Below are 16,688 nucleotides of genomic sequence, written 5' to 3'. Positions count from 1 at the left end.
ATAGTCTAAGACTAAACTAAACCCAAAATAAGTAGAAGAAATAATGGTGAAGTAGAAATCAATAAAAGAAAAATACAAGAGAAAAATAAATGAAACCAAAAGTTGATTTTTTGAAAAGATCAACAAAATAAAACACAAATTCCTAAAATCAGAAATGAAAGAGGGAGGGTTATCACTACGGACCTTACAGAAATCAAAGGATTCCAAGGAAATACTTTGAAAAACTTTAGACAGTGTAGATAATGGAACGGACAAACTCCTAAAAAGATACAAAGCACCAAAATTAACTCAAGAAGATAACAAATAATCTGAATAGATCTGTAAGAATTTCTACACGTGCTTCCCACAAAGGAAAGCTCACGCCCAAATGGCTTCACTAGTGAACTCTACCAAATATTTAAAGGGAAAATTATATCAAACCTCCACAAACTCTTCCAGAAAACAGTGGAAAAGAGAACACTTCACCAATCATTTTATGAGGCCAGAAATACCCTGAGAGACATCACAAGAAAACTACAAACCATACCCTCGTGAATACAAACACAAAACTCCTGTACAAAATACCAGCAATCTGAAATTCCACAACAAATAAAAAAAGATTATACATCATGACCAAGTAGAATTTATTCTAAGAACGCCATATTGGTTTAACATCTGAAAAAAAATCAATTAATGTAATATTAATAAAGAACAAGAACACGATCTTCTCAAAAGATGCAGAAAAAGCATTTGACAACATCCAAGAGCCATTTAAGATTAAAAACTCTCAACAAACTAGAAGTAGAGAGCAACTTCACCCTGATAACAAAATCCATGCAGCTAAGATCATACATAAAGGTGGAAGATTGAATGCCTTTCCCCTAAGATCAGGAACAAGGCAAAGATGTTCACTCTCACCACCTGTATTCAACATTCTATTAGCCAGCCAGTCCAGGGCGGAAAGGAGGGAAGGAAGGAAAGAAGAAAGGGCATTCACATTGGAAAGGACAAAGTAAATCTGTCCTTATTCACATATGACATAATCTTGTATGTAAAAAAAACCCTATGGAATTCACACACACACCAAAAAAAAAAACCTAGAAAGAATAAACAAGTTCAACAAGGTTGCAGAATACAAGTTCAACGTACAAAAACTATTGTATTTCTGGGGCACCTGGGTCACTCAGTTGGTTAAGCATCTGCTTTCAGCTCAGGTCATGATCCCAGGGTCCATTAACTGATGAATGGATAAACAAGTTGTAATATACCCATACAATGGATTACTGTTCAGCAATAAAGCAGAATGAAGTACTGACACATGCTACACACAGATGAATCCTGGACAAAATACCAGCAAACTGAATCCCGTAACAAAAAGAATCATACACCACAACCAAGTAGGATCTATTCCAAGACTGCAAGGGTTGGTTTAACATCTGAAAAATCCACCAATGTAATATACCATGTTAACAGCATAAACAACAAAAAGATCATCTCAATAAATGCTAAGTGAAAGAAGCCACACACTAAAGACTACATATTGTACAATTCCATTTATATGAAATGTCCAGAAAAAGCAAATAGAGACAGAAAGTAGACTATTGGTTATCTGGGGCTGGGGTGGGAACAAGAAGTGACTGTAAATGGGCACAAAGGATCTTTTGGGGATGATGGGAAGGTTCTAAAATTCAATTACATTAACAGGTGCACAATTTCGTAAATTTACTAAAAATCTTTGAATTGTACACTTAAAATGAGTGAAATATATGGTATATAAATTAAACTTCAACAAAGTTATTTCTGAAAAGATAACCTAAATTCTAACTATAACACAAGACTAGTAACATCTTAAGAATGATATATTCTTATTAAGTTCCCTTATACTTAACAAAGTATCTAACAATAAATACAAATGTTGAACTAAAAAATGAACTTGCCATGACTAAACGGTTTCCTTAAAAATAAAACTGAACAGTTCTAAAGTCAATTTTACTAACCAGAATTTTGTTTAGAGCCTGATGATCCTCCATGTTCTAGCTTTGCTTTCTTCTTCTTTGATGATGATGATGATGATTCAGAAGATACTGAACGTTTTTCTACTACAGGAGTGGAGAGAGCTCGTTTTTTGAACAGCTCCCGTTCTCTCAACAGGCTTGGATCCATAATTCTGCAAAGATATAAGTATTTTTAATACAGATTCTAATCATTCAAACCTATAGGCCAAATCCCTAGGTCCCAAGAATTACTTCCAAACAAAATTACCTTCATTAGCTCTCACCACTTGTATTTATTCACATAGTCATTCACTTAAAAATCTTTAATTAGTACCTATTGTGTGCCAGGCACCGTGCTAGGCATTAGTAAAGAGAAACAGAATTATTCTTTAAAGCTCTAGAACTGCACTGTCCAATATGATAGCCACTGGTCACATGTGCCTATGGAACACCTGAAATGGGGCTAGAGTTGAGATGTACTTGAAGTGTAAAATACACACCAGATTTAAAAGACATAGTATAAAGAACTTTTAGAATTACTGATATTTTAGATTGATTACATGTTGATAATATTTTGGATATACTAGGTTAAATAAAATATTAAAATTAATTTCCACCAACAATATGATCTTAATAAATACAGAAAAAGCATGTGACAAAATAAAAATCCGTTCAGAATAAAAACTCTCAACAAAGTGGGTTTAGAGGGAACATACCTCAACACAACAAAGACCAAATATGAAAAACTCAAAGCTAACATCATACCCAATGGTTAAAATGTGAAAGCTTTTCCTCTAAGATCAGAAATAAGACAAAGATATCCACTCTCCCCACTTTTATTCAACACAGTAGTGGAAGTACTAGATGCAGCAATCAGATAAGAAAATTTAAAAAGCATCCAAACTTGTGGGGTGCCTGGGTGGTTAAGTGTCTGACTTTGGCTCAGGTCATGATCTCAGGGTCATGGGATTGAGCTCCACATCGGGCTCCCCAGTTAGCAGGGAGTCTGTTTGTCCATCTCCCTCTGCCCCGCCCCCCCCGCTCATGCACACACGCACTCTCTCAAATAAGTAAAATCTTTTTAAAATCTTTAAAAAAAAGATTATAAAAAAAATAAGCATCCAAACTTGTAATGAACACGTGAAACTGTCACTATTTGCAGAAGACATGATACTACATACAGAAAACCCTAAAGACTCCACCAAAAAAATTAATAAATGAATTCAGTGAATTGCAGGATACAAAATTAATATACAGGAATCTGTTCTGTTCCTATACATTAATAACAAAGTAGCAGGAAGAGAAATTAAGAAAAAAAATCCCATTTACAACTGCACCAGAAAGAATAAAATACCCGGGAATAAATTTAAGCAAGGTGGTCAAAGACCTACACTCTAAAAACTGTAAGACACTGATGAAAGAAATTGAAGAGGACACAATCAAATGGAAAGACAGTCCACGCTCATGGATTAAAAGGATATCATTCAAATGTCCTTACTTCTCGAAGCAATCTTCAGATTCAATGCAATCTCAATCAAAATAACAATAGCATTTTTCACAGAACTAGAACATATAATCCTAAAATTTGTGGGGCACCTGGGTGGCTCAGTCATTAAGCGTCTGCCTTCAGCTCAGGTCATGATCCCAGGGTCCTGGGATCGACCCCCGCATCGGGCTCCCTGCTCCACGGGAGGCCTGCTTCTCCCTCTCCCACTCCCCCTGCTTGTGTTCCCTCTCTGGCTGTGTCTCTCTGTCAAATAAATAAATAAAATCTTTAAAAAAATAATCCTAAAATTTGTATGAAACCACAAAGACCCTGAATAGCCAAAATAATCTTGAAAAAGCAGCACAAAGCTGGAGGTATCACTATCCCAGATTTCAAGATATACTACAAAGCTATAGTAACCAAACAGTATAGTTCTGGCACAAAAAGAGACACATAGATCAACAGAACAGAGAGCCCAGAAATAAACCCACACCTGGTCAATGAATCCACGACAAAGGAGGCAAGAACATACAATGGGGGAAAAGACAGTCTCTTCAACAAATGGTGTTGGGAAAACTGGACAGCTACATGCAAAAAACAAATGAAACTGGACCGCTTTCTTACACCACACACAAATATAAACTCAAAATGGATTCAAGACCAAATATGAGACCTGAAACCTTAAAACTCCTAAAAGAAAACATAGACAGTAATCTCTTGGACATTGGCCTTAGAAACATTTTTTAGATAGGTCTCCTTAGGCAAGGGAAACAAAAGCAAAAATAAACTATTGGGACTTCATCAAACTAAAAAGCTTGTGCACAGCAAAGGAAACCATCAACAAAACAAAAAGATAACCTACTGAATGGGAGAAGGTATTTGTAAATGATATACCTGATAAGGGGTTAATATCCAAAATATATAAAGAACTTATATAATTTAACACCAAAAAAACACAACCACTCAGATTAAAAAATGGGTAGAGGACCTGAATAGATATTTTTCCAAAGACATATAAATGGCCAACAGATACATGAAAAGATGCTTAACATTACTAATCATCAGGGAAATGCAAATCAAAACCACAATAAGATATCACCTCACATTAGTCAGAATGGCTGGTGTCAAAAAGACAAGAAATAACAAGTGTTGACAAGGATGTGGAGAAAAGGCAACCCTTATGCACTCTTGGTGGGAATGCAAACTGGTGCAGCCACTGTGAAAACAGTATGCAGGTTCCAAAAAAATTTAAAACAGAAATACCATATGATCCAATAATTCCACTACTGGCATTTACCCAAAGAAAACAAAAACACTAACTCAAAGAGATATATGCAGCCCTACGTTTACTGCAGCATTATTTACAAGATATGGAAGCAACCCAAGTGTCTATCAACAGATAAAGAAAATGTGATACACACACAATGGAATATTAGCCATAGAAAAAAAAAAAAAGAGAGATCTTGCCATTTGAGACAATATTGGTAAACCTACAGGGTATTATGCTAAGTGAAATAAGCAGACAGAGACAAATACTATAGGATATGATTTATATATATATAATCTAAAAAAACAAAACAAACGAACAAACAGATTCTTAAATATAGAGAACATACTGTTAGTTACCAAAGGGGAGGTTGGTGGGGAGATGGGAAAAATAGGTAAAGGGGATTAAGAGATACAAACTTCCAGTTACAAAACACATAAGTCATGGAGATGAAAAGTACAGCATTACAGAATATACTCAATAATTTTATATTATTTTTTATATGTTGCATGGTGACAAATGAGGACTATACATATGGGAAGCACTAAGTAATGTATATATTCGTTGAATCAATATGCTGTACACCTAAAACTAATATAACATTGTATGTCAATTATACTTTTTCTTTCTTTTATTTTTTATTTATTTGAGAGAGAGTGAGAGAGAGAACCCAAGAGGGGGTAGGGTCAGAGGGAGAAGCAGACTCCCTGCTGAGCAGGGAGCCCGATGTGGGACTCGATCCCGGGAGTCCGGGATCATGACCTGAGCCAAAGGCAGTCGCTTAACCAACTAAGCCACCCAGGCGCCCTCTTTCTCCCTTTTTTTTTTTTTCCTCTTTCTCCTTTTTTTTCAATGTAGGCTCCACACCCAGCATGGAACCCATGGCCCTGAGATCAAGACCTGAGGTGAGATCAAGAGTCAGATGCTTAACCAACTGAGCCACCCAGGCACCTCTGTCAGTTATATTTCAATAATGAAAAATTAAAAATACAATTTCAAAAATTAAAACATTTTAAAAATTAATTCACCCTAATTTTTTCTAGTTTTTAAAAAAATATGGTTACTAGAAAATTTTGAATTACATGTGTGGCTCACAGTTGCAGCTCACATTGTATTTCTATTGGACAATGCTGCTCTAGAAATAACATCAGAACTACTAGGCAGAAATATGGAGGCAGATGTAGGCTCATTGCAAAAAAAGAGAGAGAGAGAGAACCATCAGAATTACTTATAAATGAAAAGGTGTGTTTTAAAACTGGTGAACTCTTGGGGCACCTGGGTGGCTCAGTCAGTAAGGCATCCGCTTTCGGCCTGGGTCATGATCTCCCTCTCCCTCTACCGCTCCCCCTGCTTGTGTTCTCTTGCTCACTCTCAAATAAATATTTTTTAAAAAATTAAAAATAAGGGGTGCCTGGGTGGTTCAGTCGTTAAGCGTCTGCCTTCAGCTCAGGTCATGATCCCGGGCTCCTGGAACTGAGCCCCACATTGGGATCCCTGCTCGGCGGGAAGCCTGCTTCTCCCTCTCCCACTTCCCCTGCTTGTGTTCCTGCTCTTGCTGTCATCTCTCTCTGTCAAATAAATAAAATATTAAAAAAAAAATTAAACTGGTGAACTCTATCATTAAGTGATAAAAAGGCTGGATTAAAATTTTTAGAAATAGGGGCCCCTGGGTGGTTCAGTTGTTAAGCGTCTGCCTTCGGCCCCCGGGATCGAGCCCCACATTGGGCTCACTGCTCAGCAGGAAGCCTGCTTCTCCCTCTCCCACTCCCCCTGCTTGTGTGCCCCCTCTCGCTGTGTCTCTCTCTGTCAAATAAATAAATAAAATCTTAAAAAAAAAAAACTGTTAAAAGTATCTACAGAAAATTCCTGATTTAGAGGGAGGTGGAACTAGACCTCTTTTGGTTTTTTCCCCAGTTCTAAAACTCCACAGTTCTGGGTGCCTGGGTGGCTCAGTTGGTTAAGCGTCTACCTTCGGCTCAGGTCATGATCCCAGGGTCCTGGGATCGAGTCCTGCATCGGGCTCCCTGCTCAGCCGTGAGTCTGCTTCTCCCTCTTCCTCTGCCGCTCCACCCCCCACTTGTGCTCTCTCCCTCTCAAATAAATAAAATCTTTAAAAAAAATACAAAATAAGGGAGCCTGGGTGGCTCAGTTGGTTAAGCGACTGCCTTCGGCTCAGGTCATGATCCTGGAGTCCCTGGATCAAGTCCCGTATCAGGCTCCCTGCTCAGCAGGGAGTCTGCTTCTCCCTCTGACCCTACCCCTTCTCATGTGCTCTCTCTCTCATTCTCTCTCTCTCAATAAATAAAATCTTAAAAAAAAAAAAAAATACAAAATAAAACTCCACAGTTCTAGCAACTTCAGTACAACCAGGGAAGCCACAGATCATTTAACAAGTAATTTTATTTAAGTAGGGGCTTAAACTCAGAACCATGACACTGAGACCTGAGCTGAGATCAAGAGTCAGACACTTAACCTACTGAGCCACCCAAGTGCCCTTCAACAAGTATTTTATTTTATTTTATTTTTTTTAAAGATTTTATTTATTTATTTGACAGAGAGAGAGACAGCGAGAGAGGGAACACAAGCAGGGGGAGTGGGAAAGGGAGAAGCAGGCTTCCTGCCGAGCCAGGAGCCCGATGTGGGACTCGATCCCGGGACTCCAGGATCATGACCTGAGCCGAAGGCAGTCGCTTAACCAACTGAGCCACCCAGGCGCCCCCCTTCAACAAGTATTTTAAAATGTTCTTCTCTTCTTTTACAATCTAATAATCACACTGCTGGGTATTCACCCAAAGAATACAAAAACTTTAATTCAAAAAGATATATTCACCCCCATGTTTATTGCAGCATTATTTACAATAGTCAAATTACGGAAGCAGCCCAAGTGTCCATCGACAGATGAATGGATAAAGAAGATGTGTACACATACACACACACATGATGGAATATTATTCAGCCATAAAAAAGAATGAAATCTTACCATTTGCAGTAACATGGCTGGATCTAGAGAGTATAATGCTAAGCAAAATAAGCCAGTCAGAGAAAAACAAATGCCATATAATTTCACTCATATGTGGAATTTAAGAAACAAAACAAAGCTGAGAAAAAAAAAGACAAACCAAAAAATAGACTCTTAACTACAGAGAACAAACTGATGGCTACCAGAGGAGAGGTGGGTGGGAGGGATGGGTGAAATAGGTGATAGGGGTTAAGAGTACACTTACCTTGATGAGCAATGAGTAATATATGGAATTAGTAAGTCACTATATTATACACCTGAAACTAATATTGCACTGTATGTTAACTACACTGGAATTAAAATTTAAAATAAAAAAAGTTCCTCTCTTGAGACCCATAAGCACAGAATAAACTGATGGTTGCCAGAGGAGAGGGGGATGAGGGGGATATGGGGAGGGGAGAAATGGGTGAAAGGGAGTGGGATATACAGGCCTCCAGTTAAGGAATGAATAAGTCATGGGGATGAAAGATTTAGCACTGGGGCACCTGCGAGGCTCAGTCGGTTGAGCACCTATCCGCCTTTGGCTCAGGTCGAGATCCCAGGGTCCTGGGATCAAGCCCCGCATCAGGCTCCCTGCTCGGTGGGAAGCCTGCTTCTCCCTCTCCCACTCCCCCTGCCTGTGTTCCCTCTCTCACTGTGTCTCTCTGTCAAATAAATAAATAAAATATTTTAAAAAAAAAAGGTTTAGCACAGGGAATATAGTCAATGGTATTGTAATAGCATTGTATGGTGACAAATGGTAGCTACACTTCTGGTAAGCATAGCATAAGTTAGAGAGTTGTAAAATCACTATTTTGGGGGCACCTGGGTGGCTCAGTTGTTAAAGGGCTGCCTTTGGCTCAAGTAATGATCCCAGCGTCCTGGGATGGAGTCCCCCTTCCTCCCCCCCCCCCCCCCCGTCTCTCTGCTCTCTGACAACTAAATAAAAAATCTATTTAAAAATAAATAAATAAAATAAAATCACTATTTTGTATATCTGAAACTAAAGTAACACTGTGTGTCAATTAAGAAAAAGAGTTCCTGGGGTGCCTGGGTGGTTCAGATGGTTAAGTATCTGCCTTTGGCTCAGGTCATGATCTCCGGGTCCTGCGATCAAGCCCTATGAGCCCCCACGTTGGGCTGGCAGGGAGTCCGCTTCTCCCTCTCCTTCTGCCTCTCCCCCCTGCTCATGCTCACACTCGCTCGCTCGCTCTCTCTCTCCCTCTCTCTCAAATGAGTAAAATCTTTAAAAAAGAAAATTTCTTCTCTTGTTTGAACTCTCCTAAATACCATGGAAAGTCTAGGAAGCACAACAAGCTGACCATGTAAATGATTTTTGCATTCTTCACAAGTAGGGAAGGAAGGTCTGGGAGGAAAAAGACTTTTTTTTTTTTTACTTTATTTTGTTTTGCTTTGTTTTTAATAGGTTCCATGCATAGTGTGGAGCCCAACGTGGGGCTTGAACTCACCAACCTGAGATCAAGACCTGAGCTGAGCTCAAGAGTTGGACACTTAACCATATAAGCCACCCAGGTGCCCCCATCTTAACTGTGAAAGCCTTCATGCACAGTGTAGCTCAATAAATATTTGTTAAATGAATAATGAACACAAAAACATCTTTAAATTGTCTTAGCCTTATTACAGGTTTCACAAGCCTTTATTAAATGTCTTATGTTTCTGACTCTAAGCTTTGTGTACTTGTCTTGTGTTTATGTACTTCGAGCTTTGAAGAGTTCTAGAAAATAAACCCTTTCCTTCAAGCAGCTTACATTTGAGAATATTAAAGAATTGAGCACTGCTTAAAAACCAATGAATAAAATGTGACTTAGAGTGCTAAAAGTTAAAAATATAAGCACTGATAAGAAATAATCAGAGTAGGGGCGCCTGGGTGGCTCAGTCGTTAAGCGTCTGCCTTTGGCTCAGGTCATGATCCCAGGGTCCTGGGATCGAGCCCCACATCGGGCTCCCTGCTCAGCGAAAAGCTGCTTCTCCCTCTCCCACTCCCCCTGCTTGTGTTCCCTCTCTTGCTGTGTCTCTCTCTGTCAAATAAATAAAATCTTTAAAAAGAAAAAGAAATAATCAGAGTAAACTTTACTTGAATGAGTAAGAGTCACTGGCATTGGTATCAAAGATCTGACTTCTGGAACCCTCAGTACTAATCTCTAACTGCAACATGACCCTAGGCAAGCCACTAGACCTCTCTAAATCCAATTTTATCATAAGCAAAATGACAGTACTACCAATGCAGTCTATATCTAGCCCAACTTTAAAATCAGACAATGTTTGTGAAAAGCAATTTGTTTAAATAATAAAGCTATACAAGTATGTTTGAGATGGATCTGAAAAGAAATAACAGAATGATTATGCTAGGGTGAGGAAGACAGGAGAGAGTCTTGGAGGGAGGGGGAGGGAGTGTGGGGGAAAAAGGAGAAATCAAAGTGATAAAGTGGGGCAACAAGCCAAAAACAGGAAACATGTGTAGCTGTTTATTTCACCTTGTAAAGAGAGGTAATTAAACCAGGCTTTAATCATGATTTTAACACAAACTTAAACAAAAGCCTTAGTTTACAAAAACCTAAATGCTTACAGCACTTGAGCCTCACAACTCTATGAGACAATAGGTATTAGTTTTATTCCTTATTTTAATATGTGAAATCTGAAGTGAAGAGGTACAGTTAAGGTTACACATTTGTCAGTACCTAGGCCAGGACACCAATACCCTGCCTCCTAAATCAAATGCTTCCTTACTGCAGACCTGAAATGCTGGTCAAGGCCTCTAAAACAAAGGCGACCTGTGTGCTCTGGGTAACGTTCAACGGCACCTCGAGCAGAAGGCTTAATGTCTGTCTGTCTCTCTCTCTCCCACCATCGCATGCTCCGCCTAACTTTTCCTCCTTTTTTTCAGACTACTCAAAAAATCCGTAGAGTTTTACATATACTGACCTATGCAGTAGACAGGATACATTACCATGCCCATTTTCCACTTAAAAAAGCAAAAACAAAACATCACAACTCAGGGAGTTAAACGTGTTCCTCCACGGATGGTCACTGAGAAGCCAAAAATTAAATCAAAATCTCCTGGCTCCAAAGCACACGTTCTTTCCACTCTACCATACGACTTTTTTCAACCTTCCTACTTTTCCTCTCTTTCGCCTCTTTCCCTGCGTAAGCCTCAGAGCTGCCACTGGCACCTAAGAACACCGCCGAGAACAACCAGCAAGGTAAGAAACGAGACCGCTTACCTCCTAAATCACAGGAATGGAGAAGTGGACGAAAAGGTACCGTAGTGTTTGGGTCTGGAACATGTCTCTAGACTTTGCAGCCAAAACGACTATAATAACTAAAGTTTAGGGATCATTACAAACCCAGTCTCCAAAAGACAGCTTAAAAAAATAGCCCGTAAAGGTGCATCTAAATCAAAGCCTTTAGTTGGACACCGTGGTTCCCTAAACTGCACACACGTTTCGCTCGCCTACTGCTGATGTAAAGTCGGGGGCTAGGAAGAGACACAATCAGCTCTCTGACTGCGAATTTCCCCTCTTTCCAACCCAAAAGTTTGCTCAATGGACCTCCGGCCTAAAAGACAATGCTCCCAAGAAGTTGTTACTGTGTTCAGTGTGTCGCGCAGGGAACCGCAGCCCCAGCCTCCCGAGAGCTGGAAGACAAGCTCGGCCCTCGGGAGGAGGCGGTCCCGAGGAACAACAGGCCGGGGCTCCGCTCCCCTCACCCGGCGGCCGCAGCCCCTACCTGAGCGAGGAGGGCCGCCCCACGCGACCGGCCGCCGCCTCCCAGCGCCTCCACCTCGACCAGCCGCCCACGCCCGCGTGGCCACCGCTTCCTGCTCCTCGTCAGCGCCCCCGCCTGCCCGCACGCACGCCCAGCGCAGCCCCGCCAGGTCGGGGTCTCGGCACTGGCGGCGGCGGCGGCGGCTGAGGCGGCGCGACTCAGCCGGGGGCTCCGCCCGCCACTTCCTGATCAGGCTACTAGGAGCTCAGTCCCGGCAGGCACCGCGGCGCCCCCGCCGCCGAGAACGCGCGTGCGTCGTCACGTGCCCCGCCAAAAGTCTAGCAGGAGGGGAATCAGCCAGCTGGGGCGTCCCGCATTTCTATGACAACGGGGCGGAGGGGGGAAGGTAGGAAGAAAGTAGCCGTTGCTACAATGGAAAAAACCTTTACTTTGCAGAAGTTTAAAGCGGCCAGATCCTCCTCCAGGTGTTTGGTACTTTACTTCAAATGCTAGTCACCAGCACCTGAACTTCAAAGGACATTGTCCCAGCTCTCTCTTTTACAAGTCAGGAAACAACAGGCCCGGTGAAGCTAAATGACTGGCTCAAGACCGCACGGCTAGCAAAGGCAAATACGGACGTGGAGCCCGGCTTAAATTCCCAACTACCACACCTGTGAACTTCCTTGGACAAGGATTTAGAATTCAGAAGCAACATAAAGAGCTACAATAAAGCCACGACAAAGATAACTGGCGTTGCCCACAGCCTTCGAGGTATTGGAGTGTGTCAATTCCCTGTCCTTTCCTCACTCTTACAACCTGAGGTGGCAGCAAAGCCAGTGCTCAGCTATTCTGCAGCTATTGTTTAATTACTTAGTACTGATTAGTCAAGTTATTTAACCTGTGCCTCAGTTTTCGCATCTGAGATATGAGAATAATAATTGTACTACCAAAACAGGGTACTTGCATTGGACTGATGTGAAGACTAAATGAAATAATACATAAATTTGTATCCAAAACTTGGAAATAAAGCCAAAAGATGGTTGAGGTGTGGCTCTTTGAAATTAGTTTCATTCTAGAGGATTTTCTTTCTTTTTCTTTCTTTCTTTTCTTTCTTTCTTTCTAGAGGATTTTCTAATAAACTCACTTGTTCATCTGACACCCTCAGGAAATGTAACTTTGCTGGAATATTACAACCCAGTAAACTCAGAGTTTGGTAAAAAAAAAAAAACAAAAAAAAAAAACGATGAGGTGTAATGGAGAGAAGGAGCTGGCAGCAAGTGAAAAAAATTATCCCTAAAGTTAAAATTACCTTGTCCTGAGAAACATGAGCCAGTTTTGTATCAGTTTATTAATTTGTATTTCATCATTCCATTCCCCAATTATTATATAAAGCCTAGTTTCTCATATCCTCTTGGAACCAGTTCCATCATTCTGCTGGCTCTTTATTAATGAGTGAGAGATTTAATATACAAATAGGACAATGGCTAGACCATATGTAATAATAAAACTCTGACCCACATAAGAAACCAGCCTCTGCAGCAATTAGCTCAAGATGGTCAAGATTTGCTCAAAGGCTGCCAACTTCCCCCACCCAACACACACATATACTCACACATGGTTGTTCATTCGTATCAGGACCAACTAGAGAAAACCAAATACATATGCTCCCCAAACCAATCACACTGATGGCCCCACTTCTCGTGGTTCCACCTCCAGCTTCCTCTACCAACAACCTTTAATCGGAACCATGGGGCGCGTGGGTGGCTCAATTGGTTAAGCATCCCACTCTTGATTTCAGCTCAGGTCATGATCTCAGGGTCACGAGATCGTGAGATGGAGCCCCACGTCAGGCTCCACCTTCAGCAGGGAGTCTGCTTGAGACTCTCTCCCTCTCCCTCTGCCCTCCCTATGTGTGCACGTTCTCTCTCTTGCTCTCTCTCAAAGAAATAAATAAATCTAAAAAACAAGAGCCTACCGGAACCATCCCCCTTTTTTTCATTATAAAGTTTTCCCCTCTCCCTAACTGCCTTTGAATCTCTACCAAACATAAGTGATAATGGCTGACTCCCTTGCTATATAGTACACTCTCTAGTCTTTCTCAAGGGAGTGGCCTTCGTTTATTTCCACTTGTGTTAAATAAAACTTTGACACCTACTCACTTTCTAGTCACTTGAGAATTATGAGTTTAACAATTAGAGAATCATGCTTTTACAGAACTAGATTTACCACATGGAAAGCACTCAGTGAACTGTTAAAAGATAAACTGAAGTACATTAAATTTTTGAAGAGTTTATTTGAGCAAACATTGATTCAAGTCAGATGACCCCAAACAGAAAATGGTTCAGAGTGTTCAGAAGCAAATCAAAAGAAGTATCTGAATAAGCAGTTACTCTATTTGGGAAAGCCTACTTAGTTTGTGATTAGTAGTTATTAAGTTTCATTTTCTCAGATTCAAGGTCATTGACTTTGGCTTAGGTTTCAGTTTGCTTATGTTGGTTACCAAGGCATTAGAGCCTCCTTAGTCTAACAGCCTCCTTGTTTAATTACTTTAACAAAATGCCCACAACTATTACTTTATTTCAATGTCTTCTCTCATTTCACCCAACTGGAACAGACACTGGACAGGTAAGCTTTCTAACACCAATATTAGAATATGTTATTTACAATTCAAACCCTCAAATCTCATTGCCCCTTCTTTACCCAAATATTACCTGTTACTATCATTGCCCAACTTGAAACCCTCCCATACACATCCCAGCAAATGATCAATATATATAAATGTTGAATCTGGTCAACCAGTGGTATTACCACTGTTTGTACTGCCTATTGCCTGTGACTAGGTCATAACACGGAAAACAGTGACTGCATTCATTCAAGGCACTTTTCTGTGATATACTGTACTCTGATAGTACTCCTCAAGTGAAGACAAAAATCAGCTCCCAATCTGACCCATAATTAGGCCATTTTTGTGTTGGAAGTACTTACATATGGATACCACACTACAAATGAACTAAAAAAGGATTCTGTTTGCTTGCTGGTAATATTGACTATGATAACGACCAACTTAACCATTTCCAAACAGCATTAACCCAAATTAGCTTGAGTTCAGAGAATTCAAGATTTGGGGATAAACATATAGATTGTTATTCTACCTTCTCATCCTTATTACCCAATGTAGACACCACCTGGATTGCTTCTGAGGCAGCCTCAAGCCAGGTCTTCGCGAAGACATAGGAATAGTATCCCATAGGGACACCTGGGTGGCTCAGTTGGTTAAGTGTCTGCCTTCAGCTCAGGTCATGATCCCAGGGTCCTGGGATCGAGTCCCGCATTGGGCTCCCTGCTCAGCGGGGATCCTGCTTCTCCCTCTGCCTGCAGCTCCCCCTGCTTGTGCTCTCTCTCTCTCTCTGATAAATAAATAAAATCTTTAAAAAAAAAAAAGTATCCCATAATGAGGTGAAGGACACAACTATTTATAGAGACATGGCTATTTGTGTAATATACTTGAAGTCTCCACAGTGGATGCTTAAATAAATCTTTATAATAATTCAAATCACCTACATATTGGCAACCTCAGTACTTCCAGATCAGAAGGGTATATCTAGTGTCAAAGTATATGAAGAATGATCCAAGCCACTAATACAATAGCAATGTATGTCTTATCTCATGAGTGATTATAACACCCTGCATACTCTTTGGTGGAAAGTATGGTGACGTCTTCAGGGAAATATAATTTGTATATTTTATAAAACACTCTTCTGTTCTGACCTACCCAAACCCTCCTACCCCAATTCAATATAACCACAGGATTCCAGTATATTGGATTAATTTTCTTTATGATTTTATTTGTGGTATATAACATAAAATTTGCCATTTCAACCATTTTAAAGCATACAACTTGGTAGAATTAATTACACTCACAATATAGTACAACCATCATCACTATTTCCAAAAATTTTCATCACTCCAAACAGAAACTCTATACTCATTAAGCAATAACTCCCCATATCCTCGTCTCCCCAGCTCAGTAATTTCTAATCTACTTTCTATCTCTATGAATTTGCCCTAATTCTAGATATTTTATTTAAGTAGAATAATACAATATTTGTCTTTTAGTGTCTGGCTATTTCACTTGATAAGATGTTTTCTTTTTTTTAAGGTTTATTTATTTATTTATTTGAGAGAGGGAGAGAGTACACATGGGGGGGCAGAGGGAGAGGGAGACAAGCAGACTCCCCACTGAGCCCCTGAGATCATGACCTGAGCTGAAATCAAGAGCTGGATGCTCCACCAACTGAGCCATCTAGGCGCCCCTTGATACAATGTTTTCAAGGCACATCCATGTTGTAGCATGTATCAGAACTTCATTCTTTTTTATGTAGTAGTTTAATTTTACATTTTATTTTTTTATACTATGTAGTTGCTTGGAAGAGGAAAACTACAGTAAGGCAAATTAATTTACTTCATTCTGCCATCAAATAACTGCCTTTTTTTTTTTTAGGAATAATAACTGCCTTTCAACTCCCCTCACCTGTTTATCTATCTCAACAAATGAAACAGATACCTAAATTCTCAAAATAGCCAAATAAGCAAATTAGCTCAAAAAAGCAAATTAGCTTACATCCACACAAATCAAGAGTTAAAGTAAGTATTTTGCTCATCACCTGCCCTGAATTTCCCTAGCATTGACAGTCTCCACTCCCTTAGAGCCTTTCCCCAGCCTTCTTGGGTAGCCTACCCAATCCTGTAAATATCTTTCCAGGACCCTGCTTCCTTCTCAAGCACTAATCCCATAAAGAAGGAAAAGTCTTTTTTTTTCCCCTCTACCCATCTAAGTTCTCAGGAAGGGGGCCTGTAATTAGACTAAGAAAAGAGAGGTTAACAAAAGAAAAACAAACAGAAGTTTATTGAGCATCACACATACACAGGGGAGTACCTGGAGATGAGTAATTCAAAGGGGTGGGTAGAACTTGAGCTTATTTAGCTTTTTTTTTTTTTAAGATTTTACTTTAACTAGTTGCTACATCCAACGTGGGCCTTGAACTCACAACCCAGAGATCAAGAGTCCCAAGCTCCATGAACTGAACCAGGTTGCCCCATTATTTAGCATTCTAAAAAAAACAAAAAATAAAAAAACAAGGGGTGCCTGGCTGGCTCAGTCGGTAAAGCATATGTCCCTTGATCTTGGGGTTATAGGGTTTGAGCCCCACATGGGGTATAGAGATTACTTAAAAATAA

At 40.2% G+C, this 16,688-nt stretch overlaps 1 protein-coding gene across 5 annotated transcripts in view; it reads right to left on the bottom strand.

Annotated features, from left to right (window-relative positions):
- GTF2E2 (general transcription factor IIE subunit 2) overlaps positions 1-11,732 on the bottom strand; it is a 66,887-nt gene extending 55,155 nt beyond the window's left edge. For 2 of the 5 annotated variants that reach the window (XR_013446639.1, XM_078069658.1), the window contains exons 1-2: positions 11,472-11,730; positions 1,977-2,146 (exon numbers count right to left, since the gene is read on the bottom strand). Coding sequence is in view for 4 of the 5 variants with exons in the window: in XM_078069658.1 (XP_077925784.1) it covers positions 1,977-2,142 (166 nt within the window). In the remaining variant the exon portion in view is untranslated. Of the gene's footprint in view, positions 1-1,976; positions 2,147-11,471 lie in introns of all 5 variants that reach the window. The other 3 variants (XM_078069656.1, XM_078069657.1, XM_036107091.2) reach the window with 3 other exon arrangements.
- Between the last annotated feature and the right edge of the window lie 4,956 nt (positions 11,733-16,688).

The sequence above is a fragment of the Halichoerus grypus genome, chromosome 3, assembly GCF_964656455.1.
Source record: "Halichoerus grypus chromosome 3, mHalGry1.hap1.1, whole genome shotgun sequence".
Lineage (NCBI taxonomy): Eukaryota > Metazoa > Chordata > Mammalia > Carnivora > Phocidae > Halichoerus > Halichoerus grypus.
The sequence above is the reverse complement of the archived record's forward strand: the minus strand, read 5'-3'. Positions and strand labels throughout refer to the sequence as shown.